An 18837-nucleotide genomic window follows, 5' to 3' on the forward strand; every position below is an offset into this window, starting at 1 on the left:
CTAAATGTTTCTTCGTTTTACTTGTTAATGAAGGTAGAGAAAATGCAGAAGAAACCTGATGTGAATCAGATTATCTTTTATTTGCTCAACCTGATGTGAATCCAATAGTAAAACACCTGATGTGTTTTACTACTGGAAATGACGTAATTTGAGTCACCATGCAGTCATGCTTGATGGTCAGACGATAATATTTTATTATCGTAGAAAAGTATTTGATGTCTCATACTCTCATTATTTGTTTTTCAACGGGTTTGTTTTTCAATGGGTAGTACCTTTTGTTCCGGATACGATAATATTTTATTATCATAGAAAAGTGTATGATGTCTCATACTCTAATTATTTGTTTTTCAACAGGTAGTACCTTTTGTTTCGGATATAAAAGAAGTGTTGTTATACAAGACTGTTATATAGATGTCTGACTGTACTTGTAAATAATCTAAAATGAGGATTTCAACTTTATTTGGTTTTTGAATTTTGATTGTTAAATCTTTTTTAATATATCAAACACATGCAACTCTTCATTCTTGAAGCAAACACCTAAGATTCCTAACCGATTCGAACTTGTTCCTAGTTGACAGCTTAATATCATCCTCTTAAAGTTATTATTGAAGATTATAAATATTTGCTGAAAGTCAATAAAACAAATTTTATATTATGGAGAGGCAAACTAATATTTAAACCGCTAGCAAATGAAAATTGGAGACATGAATATTTGTTAGTATGAAAAAATACGATCAAGGAAATAAAAATTTCCTTCTGCAAGATTCAAGCAATATAGCTTATGAAAAATTTAATATTTCTATTTTGTAATTTGCAATGTACCAAAGAAAAAAAGGAATACCGAGACAAGATATTCCAAATAAGACATAATATTGTCTACGTATTTAATTTCTCCATTGGCAAATAAGTCATCTAAGTTCTGTATCATCATAGTTATTTTTCGTCTGTATCATCATAATCAATAGTATCGTCTTTAGGTTTGGAGGTTTAACTGTAACTTTTAAATAGATCAGGGGTTAAACTAAAAAAAACTGAAAAGTTTTCTTATTTCCAGTAAATACTACTCCTATATAAGTATTTCATAAGAGAAATCAGACTAAGATCCCGTTTGGATTAGCTGATTGTAAATAACTGATAAGTTTGAAGTGTTGAAATTGATTTTTTAAATAAGCATTTACATGTTTGGATAGACGTGCTGAATTTGACAATAAACAATTGATCTGTTTGATAGAAAATTGCTGATAAGTTATTCTTTTATTAAAATAACTAAAATATCCTTAAAAACTTTACAAAAAGTTATAAATTTTAAAAGTTTTTTTGTAAAGAAAAAGATAAAAGAATGAATATGAAATGAAAAAGAAAGTTAGAAAATTTATTTTGGAAAAAATATTTTGTGAATTAGAAAATATTATTAAGGATAAACTAATAAAAGTATTGGTCAAATTAAAAACGTTTATAAGCTAAAAAGGCATAAATAGGATTGACCACTCATTAAGCACTTGGCTTTTGGATATTTAACAGACGCCCATGAAAGCCAAAACGTGGTTATAAGCATGTTTAGCCAAACACCCTCAACTATTTTGCTAATTGGCCTCAAAACCGCCATTTCAATGGATTTACTGTAACAAGGAAGGAGAAAAGAGAAACTCTCAAGAGCTCATATTTTGGGATTCAGCAAGCAGATTGAACCCTCTCGCAAAATGGGTCACGGACATGGTATTTTGCATTCAAAGATTTTAACTTTTTTACATCATTAACAAAAAAGAAATCCCCCAAAATTAGTAAAATTGTTTGGAAAACAATTTGATGAAATTATGTATATTATTGAATGAATTCAGGTGATAAAGGTCGACCAGGCAAAAAGATCAAGTTTTCTTCTAAGGTTCTTCAGTTTCCCAGCTAGTTTCATGTCTTATTTGCTGTTTTATTAAATAGATAAAGATTGTATTTTTATTACTGCGTTTCAATTTTTTTGTGATGATGAAGGAGGATTATCGGTCTTCAGCTGCTGCTGATGATCAGTACTACCCAGAAGAAGGCGGTGATGATTTTCAAGATGGTATTACTCTACCTTTATTAATAGAGGCGGATCCAGAATATAAACAAACTTGAACTATATATGTGTAAAGTACATATAAAGAATCATTTTAAAAATATGAGTTTGTGTTATATGCACTTACGGTGCAAAAAAATGTTTATATAATGAGGTCACTTATTAGTTAATTACATATAAATCTCATATAAATCTCTTGTAAAGTAGTAATTGGTAATCTGATAGAAATGGTAACTAACATGGTATTACAGTTTAAATTCACTAATAGTGTAAAAAATCATTACACTGTAGGTGTATATAACTTAAATCCAATAGTTTTATGTATGTTTTAAGAGCTGCACCCAGAGGCGGATCCAGGATTTGATGACGACGGGTGCCATTATTTTTAATACAAACCTACCACTAGCGAAGGAGATTGAATTAGGGTGTACATTCTGCCGGTTCAACCCATTTTGAATTAGTTCGGTTCGGTTCAATCCGATCCATTATGAAATAATTCAATCAGTTTACAAGATTTTTAGTACATAAATAAATATGTGATCACCAAAACAACTGTCCAATTCGATCTAATTCTCTCAATACAAATTCTATTTATTATGATTAACAAACATAAATAAAATTTAAGTTAGCAAATACATCTAATCAACCTACATATAGCTAGATAGTATTGCGTTTATTGATGCCATCACTTTTAAAAAAATCAAGAATAATATAACATTAGATGATTAAAAAAATGATTAAAATCACATTCAAATAAAAATTTAAAGATCTAGAATGAGAAAAAGAAAGTAAAGTGACATTTGATCCTAAGTTTGGCATGTGGAAATTTGGCAACTCAACCGTGACACCCATAGTCATTTTGTTACCTTCGGGTGCCACTGAAAACCTATATTATAGTTTCCAGTAAAATACCAATACATAAATAGAATTTTACCCGAGCGTCCGGGTGCCGTACCACCCCAAAGTCCCTACATAGATCCGTCCATGGCTGCACCCATTGCCTTTTAAATGCTGAAGGTGCTTTTGCCATGCTTTATAGTGTTACACTTGGTGATGCTTTAATAGGATAAATTTGTGTCATGTTTCAACTCAATTGATGTGGAAGTTTTGAATGACTTTTATATTTAGGCGAGAGGGAAGGGAAGAAGATGGATTTCACTAAACTGGAACTCAAACCCGATCACGCCAATCGCCCATTGTGGGCTTGTGCTGATGGAAGAATTTTCCTTGAGACCTTCTCTCCATTATATAAACAAGCCTATGATTTTCTCATTGCCATTGCTGAGCCTGTTTGCAGGTACCTTTTGTGTGGTTGATGATATACATTCTACGTTTTTGTTTGTTTGTGGATGTTTGGAGAGGATTAACGGAATTGCTTTTTTATTTTTGTAGGCCGGAGTCGATGCATGAGTACAACTTGACACCTCACTCGTTGTATGCAGCTGTGTCAGTTGGTCTCGAGACTGAAACTATAATAGCTGTTTTGAACAAATTGTCAAAGACCAAGCTTCCCAAGGAGATGATTGATTTCATTCATGCTTCTACTGCTAATTATGGGAAAGTGAAGCTCGTACTTAAGAAGAATCGCTATTTTGTAGAATCTCCATTTCCTGAGGCAAGATAATTAGCTATAGTAACAATGATTTAACTTGAGATATCTTATTGAACTATAAGGTTCACCGTGGATTGCTACTAATTAATTGATTCATTTGATGTGATTATTTGTAGGTGTTGAAAAGATTGCTCAGTGATGAAGCCATAGCAAAGGCTAGAATTTCTTCTGAGGTTTGTGTTCATTGTGATTGAGTTGCTTGTTTGCTGTCTGTAATGGTTATCAAGAATTTGGCTGCATTGTCTTAAGCCTTGTGAGGCAGAATCATGAAAAAAAACCCTAACTTTGTTTTGATGCTTTGTATTTCTGTTACAAGTAGATACTACCAAGTGAATTTTAATTGTCTTTTTCGGTTACAGGGGATGCATGGAAGGGATGGTTTCACTGTAAGCAAATCCGTAAATGAAATTGAAGGCAGACATGATGAGTTGATAAATGAAGCAGATCTGGCAGCGGCAGCTGAAGAAAAAGAAACTCATGCATTTGAAATAGACCCTGCTCAGGTAATAACTAATGCCTTGCGGCAAGGTGGTCTCATTTTACACTCTTTTTAGCTGAGGTGGGGGTTTGTGGTGTCAGATGCTGCATTGAAATAAGTTGCAGCATTTGCATGAAATAACCAAACGTTGAATATTCTAATTCTCATGCAGTTCTCCAAATTCACTTGTTCTTTGAATTCGTTTGGTTTCCAGTTTTCTTATGGACATTCAAATTTCCTATGTCAAATAAGCGTATCCAGATGTAAGCACAGCCGTCGTTACACCTATTAAGGATGTTTATTCGCTTGTCTCTCTTTTGCTGTTCCCTTTACTTAGTATGTGACTGTCTAACTTTTGAGCTACGATTTGCAATAAAGTATGCTTTGTGGGGATTTAGATACTGTTAGATATGAGCTGAGTTGACACCAGTTTTGATACTGTTTTATATTGATTCTCTAGCAGTATGAGTAGGTGGTGGTTTGACTAGTCAATTGGTTAACAGTAAATAGGACCAGAACTAATGCAACAGTTTATTTCACTACTTATTAGAGTTACTTGATGTCACGACCCAAAATCCCACCACAGGCGTCGTGATGGCACCTAGTCTCTAAGACTAGGTAAGCCGATTTCAATTACATTTTTGGAGCCATTTTTTTTTTAATTAAATAAGTAACCAAAACTAACAGCGGAACAAATATGAATGTACAACCTCCCAAGACTAGTAGTACTGAGTCACGAACTCTAACTGAATACATGGAATGATCATGAGGACCGAATATACAATACTGTTTGATTAAAATTAACAGTATAATGAAATGAAAAGACTCCAAGGGACTACGACGATCAAGCAGCTCTACCTTGAATTCTTACGATCCCGCTTTAACTCTTCTCAAGTCCGATGTCTCCAATACCTGGCTCTGCACAAAAATGTGCAGAAGTGTAGTATGAGTACACCACGGTCGGTACCCAGTAAGTATCAAGACTAACCTCAATAGAGTAGAGACGAGGTACAGTCAAGACACTCACTAGTCTAATAACCTGTGCAATATAATATACAAAATAATAGAAAACAAATAATAATAAGGGCAGGATAAAATAACCAGTGATATGCACAACAAACAACAAGAATACCATTAATATCACTCAACAATTAATAAATACAATTACACCCAATTAAATCAAGTCCTTCAAATAAATGTCTTTCTCATATAATTCTTCCAGATAACTCTCTTTCAAATACAATTTTCTCAAATAATTCTTTTCAAATATAATTTCCTCAAATAAATATCTTTCAAATACAATTCTTTCATATAATACTTTCTAAGTAAAAATCCTTCCAAATAAATATTTTGAATATAATTCTTTCAATTAAAAAGTCACCATGTGACACCTCATTTCATAATCATAAAAATACGGGTCTCGGCCCTTTTTTATATTTCCACGGCACCTCGTGTCCATAATTAAATCATCATATTTTCCCGGCACCTCGTGCCCTCATTTCATATCACAACTGCGCGGACAATTCACGTGCCAATTATCATTATCATTTCATCACAGCACCTCGTGCCCACATTTCATATCACAACTGCACGGACAATTCACGTGCCAAATATCCTCATTATTTACTCACGGCACCTCGTGCCTACATTTCATTTTATAAACCGCCTGGCAATAGCCACATGCTCTCAATTTCAACATAAATCAGATTGTTATCAATTTACCAACAACAAGACAAATTGCACAAGGTATAAAAGTAAACACAAGAAAATCACAACATCACATGAAAATTATCAACACCACAACCCCACATCATCACATATCGTCCCTGACAATAGCCACCCTTATCGCTCCTATTGCCACCCTTATCACTCCTATAGCCACCCTTATCGCTCCGCCCAGACAATATCAATAGCCACCCTTATCACTAATATTGCAATGCCACCCTTATAACCACATAATATCAACGGTGAAATGCCACCCTTATCTCCCCAAAATAACAACTCACACAACACAACAATTTACACGGGAAATTATCACAGCAACATAACAAAATCAATTCATATCACAATTTGCCCAATGACCACAACCAAATTCCAAAGCTACAACCAAGTCAATTAATTTCACAACAAATAGCCAAAAGCTCCACACAATGTGTACAACACTCAAAAACAATCAATAGAGATAGAAATTACTCAACATAAAGCAAAGTCTTCATTAAATTCAAATTTTCAATAATTATATAAACACCTCTTCTTAAGCTCATTTAATTAATTATTTGCAGAGGAAAAATCCATAATGAAATTAAATTTCAATAATTATCAAACCAACAAATTCACGGAATTACATAAATGATCAAGTAACAATCACATCAAATTGTCATATAACAACAGATTCAACAACAACAAGGATTTAGGCACGACAATTAGATGATTAAATATATACCAACAATTACCCAATTTACCACACAATATGCTCAGGACTTTAACTCAATAAAATTTACACATATAAGCCGAGTATGTACTCGTCACCTCGCGTACACGGCTTTTCACATTTCGCAAATGGCACATAAGACTCGATGCCTAAGGGGTAATTCCCCCACTCGAGGTTAAGTAAGACACTTACCTTTTTGAAGTTAGGCCGATATTCCAAAATAGCCTTCTTGCTTGAATTGACCTCCGGACAGCACAAATCTATCCAAATTAATTGTATAACTTCATTAAAATTCATCGGAAATAATTCCGGATAATAATACGTCGACTTAAAATTTTATTCTAAAAAGTCAACAAAAGTCAACGCAGGACCCGCCTCTCGGAACCCGACATAATTTTCATGAAATCCGAACACCCATTCCGATACGAGTTCAACCATACCAATTTTATCGAATTCCAATAACAAATCGACCTCCAAATCTTAAATTTAAAACAAGAGGGTTTTCTAAATTTTTCAACCCAATTCACTAATTTAGTGATAAAAACAACAATAGATTTATGTAATTTAACCAAAATCAAGTTAGTAATTCTTACCCCAATGTTTTCCTTGAAAAACTCTCGAAACATCGCCTCACCCGAGCTTCCTTGGTCCAAAAATGGAAGAATGACACGAATTTGGACTTTATTCTGCTGCCCAGGGGTTTGTTCTTCACGTTCGCGACACTCCCCCCGCGTTCGCGATGAACAAATTCTTCAAAAGTCATTTTCAAACTCTTCTCAGACAGCCTTTAGTATAATGGTCATAACTTTTTGTACAAAACTCCAAATGATGAATGGTTTGACTTTCTGAAAACTAGACTCCAAGGGCTATAACTTTCATTTGTTGCTCATCTCCCAATTCCTTATATATATTTTTTTGATAAGGTAAAATGTATTAATCAAAAGGGAGAGAACTCCCGTATACACGAAGTATACCAAAGACGTAGAGAATTTACATCAGAACATGATTCTCTACAAAAAACGCCCAATCTTCTATACAAGTAGGGGCTAAATGAGTGCACCAAAAAGCGATCAAAGATAAAAGACTATTCTTAAGATGTGAAAAAGGAGACTCAATCTCCTCAAAAGCTCTCCTATTTCTCTCCCCCCATACTACCCACATGAGAGCTAACGGGGCGAACTTCCACGCCTTCTGCTTTCTTCTTCTACGAAAACCGCCCCAGCTATGTAACATTTCCTTTACAGAGCTTGGCATCACCCATTGAACACCAAAAAGATTCAGGATTGACCTCCACAAAGCAGAGGACACAGGGCAATGCAACATAAGGTGATCAACTTCTTCCCCTGAGCTTTTGCACATGTAGCACCAACTAACAAGTGTAATTCCCCTATTTCGGAGATTTTCAGCAGTCAAGATCACTCCCCTTGCCGCTAGCCATGCAAAAAAACACACCTTCGTGGGCGCCCTAGGAATCCAGATCGAGGAGTATGGAAAAGTGGTCTCCTCTCTCACCAACATACTCTGGTAAAAGGACTTTACGGTGAACAAGCCATCGCCACGCAAGCCCAATTCCTTATATATTACGAGATATAAGCTTCCAAAGTCAGCCCTGTGCAACAGAGATTTCCAAACTCTTCCCGGACAGCCTATAGTGTATCCACCATAACTTTTTGTACACAACTCCAAATGACAAATGGTTTACCTTTTTGAAAACTAGACACAAAGGGCTACAACTTTCATTTTTGGATCATCTCCAAATTCCTTATAGATTGCGAGATATGAGCCTCTAAAGTCAGACGACGAACATCAAAATTTCCTTCTTCGCGAACGCGAGAACCTCTTTGCGAACGCGAAGAACAAAGTACTAACAACAAAATTCTTCTTCGCGAACGCGAGAGGCTCCTCGCGAACACGAAGAACAATACCAGAACTAGCAACCAACAGCATCAAAACACCCAAACTTGGTCCGGAACCACCCCGAATCAAACCCGAGGCCCCCGGGAACCCGTCCAATCGTACCAACCAGTCCCAATACATAACACGAACCTGCTCGAGGCCTCAAATCACATCAAACAACATCAAAGCCACGAATCATACCCCAATTCAAGCCTAATGAACTTTGAAATTTTAAATTTTATATCTTGTGCCGAAACACATCAAATCAATCTGGAATGACTTCAAATTTTGCACACAAGTCATAATTGACATAACGAAACTATTCCAATTTCCAGAATCGGATTTCGGCCCCGATATCAAAAGTCAACCCCCGGTCAAACTTCCCAAAAATTCATCTTTCGCCATTTCAAGTCAAATTCCTCTACGGACCTCCAAATAATTTTCCGGACACGCTCCTAAGTCCATAATCACCGTACGGAGCTATTGACATCATCAAAATTCCATTCCGGAGTTGTCTTCACACAGTTTCGACTACGGTAAAAATCCTAAGACTTAAGCTTCTGTTTTGGGGACCAAGTGTTCCAAATCACTCCAAATTATCCGGTAACTGAATTCAACCACGCACGCAAGTCAATACACATAATAAGAAGCTGCTCAGGGCCTTATGCCGCCAGGCGGGGCTTAAATTCTTAAAACGACAAGTCGGGTCGTTACACTTGAAGACCTTCTAATAGAGATATGTCTTATCTGTGCTCATTTCAGTGTTGTCAAAGGCGCGCTTAAAGCGCGCTTAAGCCCTAAAGCGAGGCTCAAAACATGTTGACCGCTTCGCCTTGCTTTGCGGGCGCTTCAGTGTCGCATCAAGGCTCTAAGGCATACTTTTCTTGCCCATGAGTGTAATCTTGAAAATGTGATATTTCACTTTATCGTTATTTTTTCTTCAACTTTTTTTGTCCATATATTTGTTATTCATGCTTATAATTATTGGTCTTGGACTACATATACATATTTTTACTTTTTCCTCCAGTTGCGCCTTTTTTCATTAAAGCCCACGCTTTATTTGCCCTTTGCGCTTAAAGCCCCAACGGGCCTTAGAGCTTTTTTGCGCTTTTCGCCTTTGATAACACTGGCTCATTTTTGCATTGTGTTTTCCACTTAGAAATTTGTGCTTCAGTATCATCCAAATATCTTCTTAGATGGCTGCAATTGCCCAATGGATTTGCTGTATCTCATTGTGTGGAGACTTTTCTTCCTGGTGTAGGGAACATGTTTGTGCGTGAACACACTTCAACTTTGCTTAGACATTGACAGTTTACCAATTTGTATATGGACAGGTGGAAAATGTGAAGCAGCGGTGTCTGCCAAATGCTTTGAATTATCCCATGATGGAGGAGTATGACTTCAGGAATGATACAGTGAGTTGCTTCTTCCTTTTCTTTTTTGGCATCAGTGTGGAGCAGTGCACAGCGAGTAATGTAGCTGAGGCAGAATCTTTTACAATAACAACAACAATAACCCAGTGAAATCCCACTAGTGGGGTCTGGGGAGAGTAGTGTGGACGCAGACCTTACCCCTACCCCGAGGGGTAGAGAGGCAGAATCTTTCCTACTGTAAAAATTGGAATCAGAGTTGCATATGAGTAGTTTTGGCTGAAGGAACCACTTTGTTTTGTTATACGTGTAACGCCATGAGATCACATTGTTCTATTTTTACCGCCTTTGTACATTTATAGGAGTACTAATATGCCTAGAAGATTAAAACAATAACTAGAATATCAACAGAAACTTCTGTTTTCAACTAGACGCTTGCCAGATGAACTTGCATTGATGGGGGGATCGTAGTTGCTAAAGGAACCTGGTATTTTGGCTAAAATTGAACCTAATGGGAGGGGCCCTCCAGAGGGGTCCACCTTCAGCATTCAATAGGTATATACTGTCGACATGGTCTGTTTGACACAACTTTCTAGTGTTATTCAACTTTCAAGAATTTAAATTCATTGCACCCAAGGGTGTGATGTAGTAGTCCATGAAGTTGGTGCAAACTTTGGAGATCTGGCTTCAAATCCAAGCAGAGACAAAAAAAATTAGTGATCTCTTCTCATCTTCTAAGACTTGGTTTTGATAGTTATCTGGTACATGTGCTGGTGGGAGGTAGCGAGTACCCGGTGGACTAGTTGAGGTGCGCACAAGTTGGCCCGAAAACCACCGTTATATAAAAAGAAAAAAAGAATTTTACTTATTACACCGTTCACACTTTAACTTTGATGTGATGTTTCTCTCTTTTCAACCACAATTTAATATTCCAGTCCATTATCATTAATATATTTTATAAGTCAAATTAACATCTTAAATTTCGTGGCTGGTCAAACACCATTACATAAAATTTAATGGAGGGAAGTACTTGACAACTAGGCTTTTTGGGTTTTTAGGTGAGTATTAGATGAAATGAATAAGTTGCTTGAGGTAGTAACTAAAATGGTGTGTGACTAGTATTGCAACATGTGATTCGAGAGCCATTTTCGTGATCCGTAGAGGCCAATCAAACTTTTGGTCTTGAGTATGAGAAGATTGAGTAATAAATTATCTTGCATCATGCAATGGCTAAGTAACTCCGCTTAATGGCCACTGTAAATTGCAGGTTAATCCTGATCTTGACATGGAGTTGAAGCCTCAGGCACAGCCACGGCCGTATCAAGAGAAGAGTCTTAGTAAGATGTTTGGAAATGGTAAGGATGTAGAGACCAAATTTTACCTAGCAAAGGACTTACTTTTTATGCTTGGTGCTTCCTTCTTGTTTTGTTGTCTATATGAATGTCGGGTGTCATAGTCAATGGATTTTGTTTGCTAAAACTTGTTATGTGCTCTTCTGTTCCCTTATTTTTCTTAGTATTAACTTAACGTAGTGATTATGCTTGTGTGCATTACTTTTTGGGTTTCGTCCTTTTCGATAATAAATTACTTTTGTTGATTGCCCAAAGATTCGTGTTGGCATGATGTATTTTGAGATTATAATATAATTGTCAGATTTGCTTTCTAAATAAATGGGACAAGACAAAGCATGCACATTTCTCTCTGATTGTCTTTATCAGCTCAATCTGCTTGTAGTAGACACTAGACAAATAGTTTTCTATGTTTAACAGCAGATTGACGGAGAATTTTCAATGATAGTTACATTCTTTTATGTTGCAGAAGTAGTAGATATAAACATTTCTCTCAAAGCATATAGGACGCCGGGAATATATATTAATGCAAAGTTGTTGCATAAACCGCATTTACGTACCGCTTCAAGATGTCAAAAGTAAAAAATATGCGGATCAGGGTAAATAGAAGCAATGGTGAACTGGTCAAAATAAGACAAATATTATTTTAGCTGTTTCTTGATGGTAAAATTGGTTATTGCATAAAACAACCAAAACGGTGCAAAGTTTATTTTTTACTTCAACAATGCTAACCTCAAGTAGAAAACATTTTGATGTGAGGAGTGACTCTTCATTAAAGCCATTGATTTGGCGTTTTGGGTGGATTCTTGTTTCAATCTGATTCGTAACCAATATTCTAATGTGGAGTTAAATGTTTTTCTGAAATCCAGCCAGCCACCATTTGAGTTGGTCTGCCCAGGAATTCCTTGTTTTTCTACTGCACATTATAGGCTAGTGAAAACCAATTTGTTGTACATCAAGTTCAGTGATATCTACTGTGCTTGAAAATCAATTCAAGCACAGGCACACACGGAAATATAGTGAGTGGGGTAATTTAGGAGTGAAGATGTAGTTGTTAAAAAGGTAAATAAAGGATTCTGGGGGATGATTGATTATTGTCACAGTATATTGGAGTCTTAACCTTCACACAGTGAGAAACACAGTCATGCCACAGTTATGATAAAAGAATTCTCAATAGAACAAAGTGTTGGTTGGTGCATTGGTTAAATGGCAGGTGGAGTGTTGGCCATAGTGTTTACCTTATCCAAAAAAAAAAAGAGAAAAAAAAAGAATGCTCAATAGAAAGATACAAAGATGTGAGAAAGCTGCATCTTTTCGCTTGCAAAGATGATATCTGGTTTCGTACGAGTGTGTGCTTTGTTATAACAGGGGGAATTAAGGTCAGTTTCATTTATTTAGCCTACTACTGTTAGTTTTACTGTTGAACTTCATTTTAACAAAAAGTTATAAAACAGAAGGGAAAACATTGTGTAAATATTCTTAGCATTGGGTCTATTGCCCTTGTCGATTTCTTGGTATTTTTGTTTGGCATGTGTTTCCTGAAGGTTGGGATGGCTGGGTAATTATAGGTAATGACTAATGAAAGTTGGACATCTTTCTTAATATTGATCTTTTCAATGGACCCATATCTAAATTTCTTTGGTGAGAGGGATTTTAAGATGTTTATAGTTTTTGGGTGTTCCAAGAATTACATGTAATCCAATTGCCTCATCGATTAAATTTATGTTAAATGCTTCAGGAAGAGCAAGATCTGGTATTATTGTGCTACCTTGTGGTGCCGGAAAGTCTTTAGTAGGTGTCTCTGCAGCAAGCAGAATAAAAAAGAGCTGCCTTTGTTTAGCAACAAATGCTGTGTCTGTGGATCAATGGGCTTTCCAGTTTAAGTTGTGGTCTACTATCCGAGAAGAGCATATATGTCGTTTCACTTCTGACAGCAAAGAGCGATTCCGTGGAAATGCTGGCGTGGTGGTGACAACGTATAACATGGTTGCTTTTGGTGGGAAACGTTCTGAAGAATCTGAGAAGATCATTGAAGAAATAAGAAATAGAGAATGGGGTTTGCTCCTCATGGACGAGGTAAATGCTTTTTCTTGCAATATTTCAAATTTTGCCTTACAAATAGGCATACAATATAGAGAAAATACTATCTTTTTTCAGGTCGATGCAAAACAATCATTTATTTTGAAAGCTATCCTTAATGTACAAATATGTGTGTGGGGTGTGTGTGTGTGTGTGTGTGTGTGGGGGGTGGGGTGGTATATTCACAGAATTGATTAACAATTTAGTATTTGTTGGTTTAGTTTCCCATTTCCGTGTCACTCTTGTACTCAGTTCTTACCTATAAGTAATAGACAATATCGTCTCACTGTTTTCTTTTTATTGGAATGAAACATGTTACTTCATAAAAATAGTAATAAATAATGGTCAATTGGAATTAATAGTAATTGCTGATTATTCTAATATGATATATCTGCATTTATTTGAATGTTTAAGATATTATTTTCACTCTATGTTAGTGCTATGTTCAACACAAGAAAATAGTTTTTTTTTTTTTAAATTTATTTTCTGGTTCAGTACAAGTATCTTGTGGGAAATGCATGTCACAAAATTTTCCTTTAACTGTGGATAGATATTTAAGGTAAAGTTTGAATTTATATTGGCATAAATATAGTGGTCTTTTTCCTGGTATTTATGTAGGTGCACGTGGTTCCTGCACATATGTTTCGAAAGGTCATTAGTATCACGAAATCACACTGCAAACTTGGGCTTACTGGTACGTATTTCAAAAAGAGAGTTCTTGCAAATTGCTATGGTAATTTTCTTTGGTATTTCACAAAATCTAATGGACTATTTGGCTTATTAACAGCTACGCTTGTCAGAGAAGACGAGAGAATTACAGATTTGAACTTTCTTATTGGTCCCAAGTTGTATGAAGCCAATTGGTTGGATTTAGTGAAAGGAGGATTTATTGCAAATGTGCAATGTGCTGAGGTGTGGTGTCCAATGACTAAGGAGTTCTTTGCTGAATATCTGAAAAAAGAAAATTCAAAGAAGCGACAAGTATGTTCTCTTTTGTAACTGGTCCATGCTTAATGCTTAAAATAGTATTTGATGAATTTACATAATGACTTATTCATTTATTTCATTGAGGAACACAGTTTGGACCTTAGAACATAAGTAGATTTTGGCATTTGTTTTTGTGATAAGTCTGTTAAAATGGATAACAACTTGTGGGACAGTGTAATGAGAGATCTTACTGCTGTGAAAACATCATAGTTTCACTATTTACGTGATTGTATGCAAGTCTGTGAAATATGAAGGGTTAGTCCTGACAGAATGACCTTGTTCTCTCAAAGATTCTGTGAACAAAAACAATGAACTGACCTCGAGTGGAACGAGCCTAGAAGATGAATGAGTACTAAAATTTTCTTGTTCTATCCTCTCCTGACTTCTTGTATTGCCCATATTCTTAAAATCCAAATTTTGCAGTCTCTATTTCTGTTTCTCCTAGTAAGTGGGAATTATATGTGAGATTTCTGTGTTGTACTCCACAGAGATGAGTCTCCTGTACTTCCATATAAGTTGGAGTTACATGAGAGATTGAATGTCTCGTCTGCAGGGACAAGTGTCAGAAGTAATAGATTCGAACCAGTTAACTGCCACAATTACTCACCAGCATTTTCGTGTTCATTTTTTTTCCCTGCCCTTTTCCCATTTGGTAAAGCCCACACTCAAAACCCCCTGCCCAGGAGGCAACTATGGTCCTTTTCCAGTTTGCTTCCTTGGTGACTTTAACTACCAACTTCGAGTGGTCTTGTAACTTGAGCTACCTCACTTGTCTTTCCGTGTTCACTTCTTAAAGCATTTATCATCAGAACTCCAGCAAAAGGGACTGAGATGGTCCTTGGCCTTTGGAATGGGACTTGCTATTTCCAGCTTTTAATATGTCCCATACGTGGATATTGTGATATGATGGCTTTATCATTCATAATTTCTCTTTTGTAAAATCATGTTTGTTTGACTTCTGTAAGACAATTTTTCAGTAATATTCTTGAGTTCATCTCCCTTCCTTTTGGCATATTGTTACTATTCTTCTTTAACTCTTATAACCATGTGATGTTCCAGGCACTTTATGTGATGAACCCAAACAAGTTCAGGGCTTGCGAGTTTCTTATCCGTTTTCATGAGCAGCAGCGTGGGGACAAGATAATTGTATTTGCGGACAATCTTTTTGCACTTACCGAGTATGCGATGAAGCTTCGCAAACCTATGATCTATGGTGCTACCAGGTTTACACAAGATGTCATATCAAAGATTTATTGTTTCGCTATTTTAGATTCCTTTTTGTTGTTTCGTCATTTAAGATGTCTTAATGGGCAATTTATCTTGTTATGCAGCCATGTTGAAAGAACAAAAATTCTTGAGGCATTTAAAACAAGCAAGGAAGTTAACACCGTATTCCTATCCAAGGTATTATATTCAAGCAGATTTTTATGTCACCAGTTGTGCCGGAGTGTCAAAATTATTTGTGACTACTTGATTTGATGATAATGGCTTGATTATGGACTTGGGGACCAAATATTGCTCGCAGTCTTTCTTACATATGCGTGTGTGTGCATATATATGTTATATGCAGACGTTTGCATCTGTACTTGTGCGGAGTCATGAATCTCAAATTTGTAATGCCATATATCATTTGCATTTTGCTTGTTTTCAGTTAAAACATAGTCTTTTGCTACCTATTTATAAGTGTTACATTCGAAGTTATTCTTAACTTTCTCACAATAATTGTTACATTCCAAGTTTTTCTTTTGGGTAATGATGTGATTTCTGCTTTTATTTACAGGTCGGTGATAACTCCATTGATATTCCTGAGGCAAATGTTATAATACAAATTTCGTCACATGCTGGTTCAAGACGACAAGAAGCTCAACGTCTAGGGCGTATTCTTAGGGCCAAGGTTTGTCTGTTTTCTCGTTCAGAATTGCCTCCCTTGATTCTTATTTCAAATGCTAAAGTTATGATACCTGATAAAATCTCTCTAGTGAGTTATGCTCCAGGTAAATCCTTTGTACAAATAACAAGGTTATCATTGTGTTCACTATGTATTTGACCAAAAGATGGTAGTCGTCTTCATGGTTTTCAGAGGGTTTTTTGTAAGCAATGTTGACATTTAAAGAAGCGAACAAATAAACAAATCACAGTAACGACATCATATTATTTATTATCACCTTACTTTTTACGAGGGGAGAAGGTGGTTTCAATTCTGTTCCTGTATCCTTCTTTAACAAAAGAGGCTTAAAAATTTGGAAACGCACGCATCCAGGTCGAGATCAAATCCCCAACCTCTATTAGGCAAATGCGGTGCTTGACCAGTGGGCACTTTATATTATCGGTACCAACTTTCTTTGCATATTATTTACATGTATGCATAGTAAAAAATCGCTTCACTTAACTTGTATCCGTCCCCGGTCTTCTTCATCCTTTATCTGTGGCTATTAATAGTGTTGGACAAAGCGTGAACCTTCTGGTGATACTAGCTCCTTTCAGGTGGAAGTTCCTCCTGATATGCTGAGCATTATGGAATCTGTACTTGGCTCACAGACTATTCTATAAGCATCTCTATGCAAGAGGATAAACAAAAAAGCTACTTCCACGGTCTTAAACATAAAAAGTTCAAATAACTTATTTAGTGGATGTCCAAATGAACTTGTGGTTGAAAATGCCTGCATCTCTGGAAAGAAGCATTTAGTAAGTTGGAATTTCTTAATATTGCTAACTTTATCACACCTACTGGTTTTAAGCATCTCAATCAAGTATCTTTTAGGTGGTCTTATCTTTTGTGGAAGTTTATTCGGCATAAACTTGCCAGTGAGAGTCAAAAGGGAATTGTAAATTTGAAGTTAAGCTTGCTTACTCTAGGGAAATGCATGTGTGTAATCAATATCTGACCTCTGGTAATATCAAGATCTGATATCTAGATGGGCTGCAACCTTTTCTACACAACATGTGAACTATTGATAGCCCTAGTCTAAATTATCACTATGAATATTGAATCCCCTTGGTTTCTTTGAGTGTTTACTTTTTTTCTTTTTTGAAAATTCTGCCTCCGCGACTGATGTTTCCTATCAACCAGTCTTTAATTCATTGTTGGGTTGACAGGGGCGCCATCAAGATAGGGTGGCAGGAGGTAAAGAGGAGTATAATGCGTTCTTTTACTCCCTTGTGTCAACAGATACCCAGGTGCAGAATCTTTTCCTGTTTGCTAGTTTCTGTTTGTGTATGATATCTTATGCTCTTATTTGGTAATGACAATTTTAGTAGAGTATGACCTTATTAGCATGTTCAAATGCAGGAAATGTACTACTCAACCAAAAGGCAGCAGTTCTTGATTGATCAAGGTTATAGCTTTAAGGTACTGGCTTTTGGCAAAGCCACTGATAGCATACATGTTCCACCTTTTCATCTGGATACAACGATCGTTCATAGTTGCTGTTCTGACCTGTTCTTGTATTAGGTGATCACAAGCTTGCCGCCTCCTGATTCTGGGCCTGAGTTAAGCTATCACCGTCTTGATGACCAGCTTCAACTTCTTGGAAAGGTTCTTCTACTTTCTTTTTTTCTGTACATCAAGTAAAGAGTTTTTTCTTTCCGTAATATATTTTAAGATGTTGCCCAACTTATGTGCTCTTTACCTTCACCTATAGGTACTGAATGCTGGTGATGATGCAGTCGGTTTGGAGCAGCTAGACGAAGATGCAGATGATATAGCTCTTCAAAAAGCTCGTCGCTACGTGGGTTCTATGAGTGCCATGTCAGGAGCTAAAGGGATGGTTTATATGGAGTACAAGTATGGTTATTATTCAAACTTTGCAGCTTCTTGCTCATTTAATATACCAAATAACCCTCTCCGAGTTTTTCACTTGAATGGATGCTTTAGTTATATGTTTTTTCTATATTGGTTTGTGAGAGTTGGAGATTTGCTACAAATGCAGATTATGAAATGCAAATTTCAGTATAGAAAGTGAAATTCTTTTGACACTAACTACCTGTATGTCCAATGCAGTACGGGAAAGAAGCAGGGAGGCCTTATTAAAAGCAAGCCTAAAGATCCAGCCAAGAGACATCAATTATTCAAAAAACGCTTTGGTTGATTCATCCATGAGGTTTTTGGATATACTTTTCTCCATTTAATTGTTATCCATTTGTGTACCAGTTCACCAAGTAACCAGGCAACTGCTTGTTTAGTACTTGGAAAGAAGGGTAGGTACATGAGACATGGATATGAATGTAGCAAACATAAAAATATTTATAAAATGAAATTCAAAAACCACTTCTTATTTGGTTATTTTGTAGATTCTGTTTTCGATAGATTCTGTTTTCAATTTTAAAGCGAATAGATCGCTCATCAATTTCACTTTAATCTCAAACTTGTAGGGGGTGGTCAAATGAGTCCTTTATTTCCATTCTGCTTTATCTGGTCAAAGTTGTAGGAGCCTTGGTGTAATTGGTAAAGTTGTTGCCATGTGACTAGGAGGGTCACGGGTTCGAGGTTGTTTTCCGAGCCGTGGAAACAACCTCTTGCAGAAATGCAAGGTAAGGTTGCGTACAATAGACCCTTGTGGTCCGGCCCTTCCCTGGACCCCGC

At 36.3% G+C, this 18837-nt stretch overlaps 1 protein-coding gene across 1 annotated transcript; it reads left to right on the forward strand.

Moving 5' to 3' along the window:
- Nucleotides 1-1490: 1490 nt before the first annotated feature.
- Nucleotides 1491-18519, forward strand: LOC107817044 (general transcription and DNA repair factor IIH helicase/translocase subunit XPB1-like). Its single transcript, XM_016642814.2, has 20 exons — nt 1491-1716; nt 1839-1882; nt 1987-2059; nt 3182-3350; nt 3446-3668; nt 3782-3838; nt 4025-4168; nt 9805-9885; nt 11108-11195; nt 12928-13265; nt 13887-13962; nt 14056-14249; nt 15315-15478; nt 15587-15659; nt 16036-16149; nt 17352-17432; nt 17545-17604; nt 17707-17790; nt 17897-18039; nt 18256-18519. The coding sequence occupies exons 1-20, from the start codon at nt 1701-1703 to the stop codon at nt 18341-18343; spliced, it is 2310 nt and encodes a 769-aa protein (XP_016498300.1). The 5' UTR covers nt 1491-1700; the 3' UTR covers nt 18344-18519.
- The last annotated feature ends 318 nt before the right edge of the window (nt 18520-18837 follow it).

This window comes from Nicotiana tabacum, chromosome 19 (assembly GCF_000715075.1).
Source record: "Nicotiana tabacum cultivar K326 chromosome 19, ASM71507v2, whole genome shotgun sequence".
Lineage (NCBI taxonomy): Eukaryota > Viridiplantae > Streptophyta > Magnoliopsida > Solanales > Solanaceae > Nicotiana > Nicotiana tabacum.

Coding starts and splice junctions, on each gene's coding strand:
- LOC107817044 (XM_016642814.2), top strand. Junction 2,060..3,181: donor CGGTGATGATTTTCAAGATG/GTATTACTCTAC, acceptor TTTTATATTTAG/GCGAGAGGGAAGGGAAGAAG. Junction 3,839..4,024: donor AGGCTAGAATTTCTTCTGAG/GTTTGTGTTCAT, acceptor TTTCGGTTACAG/GGGATGCATGGAAGGGATGG.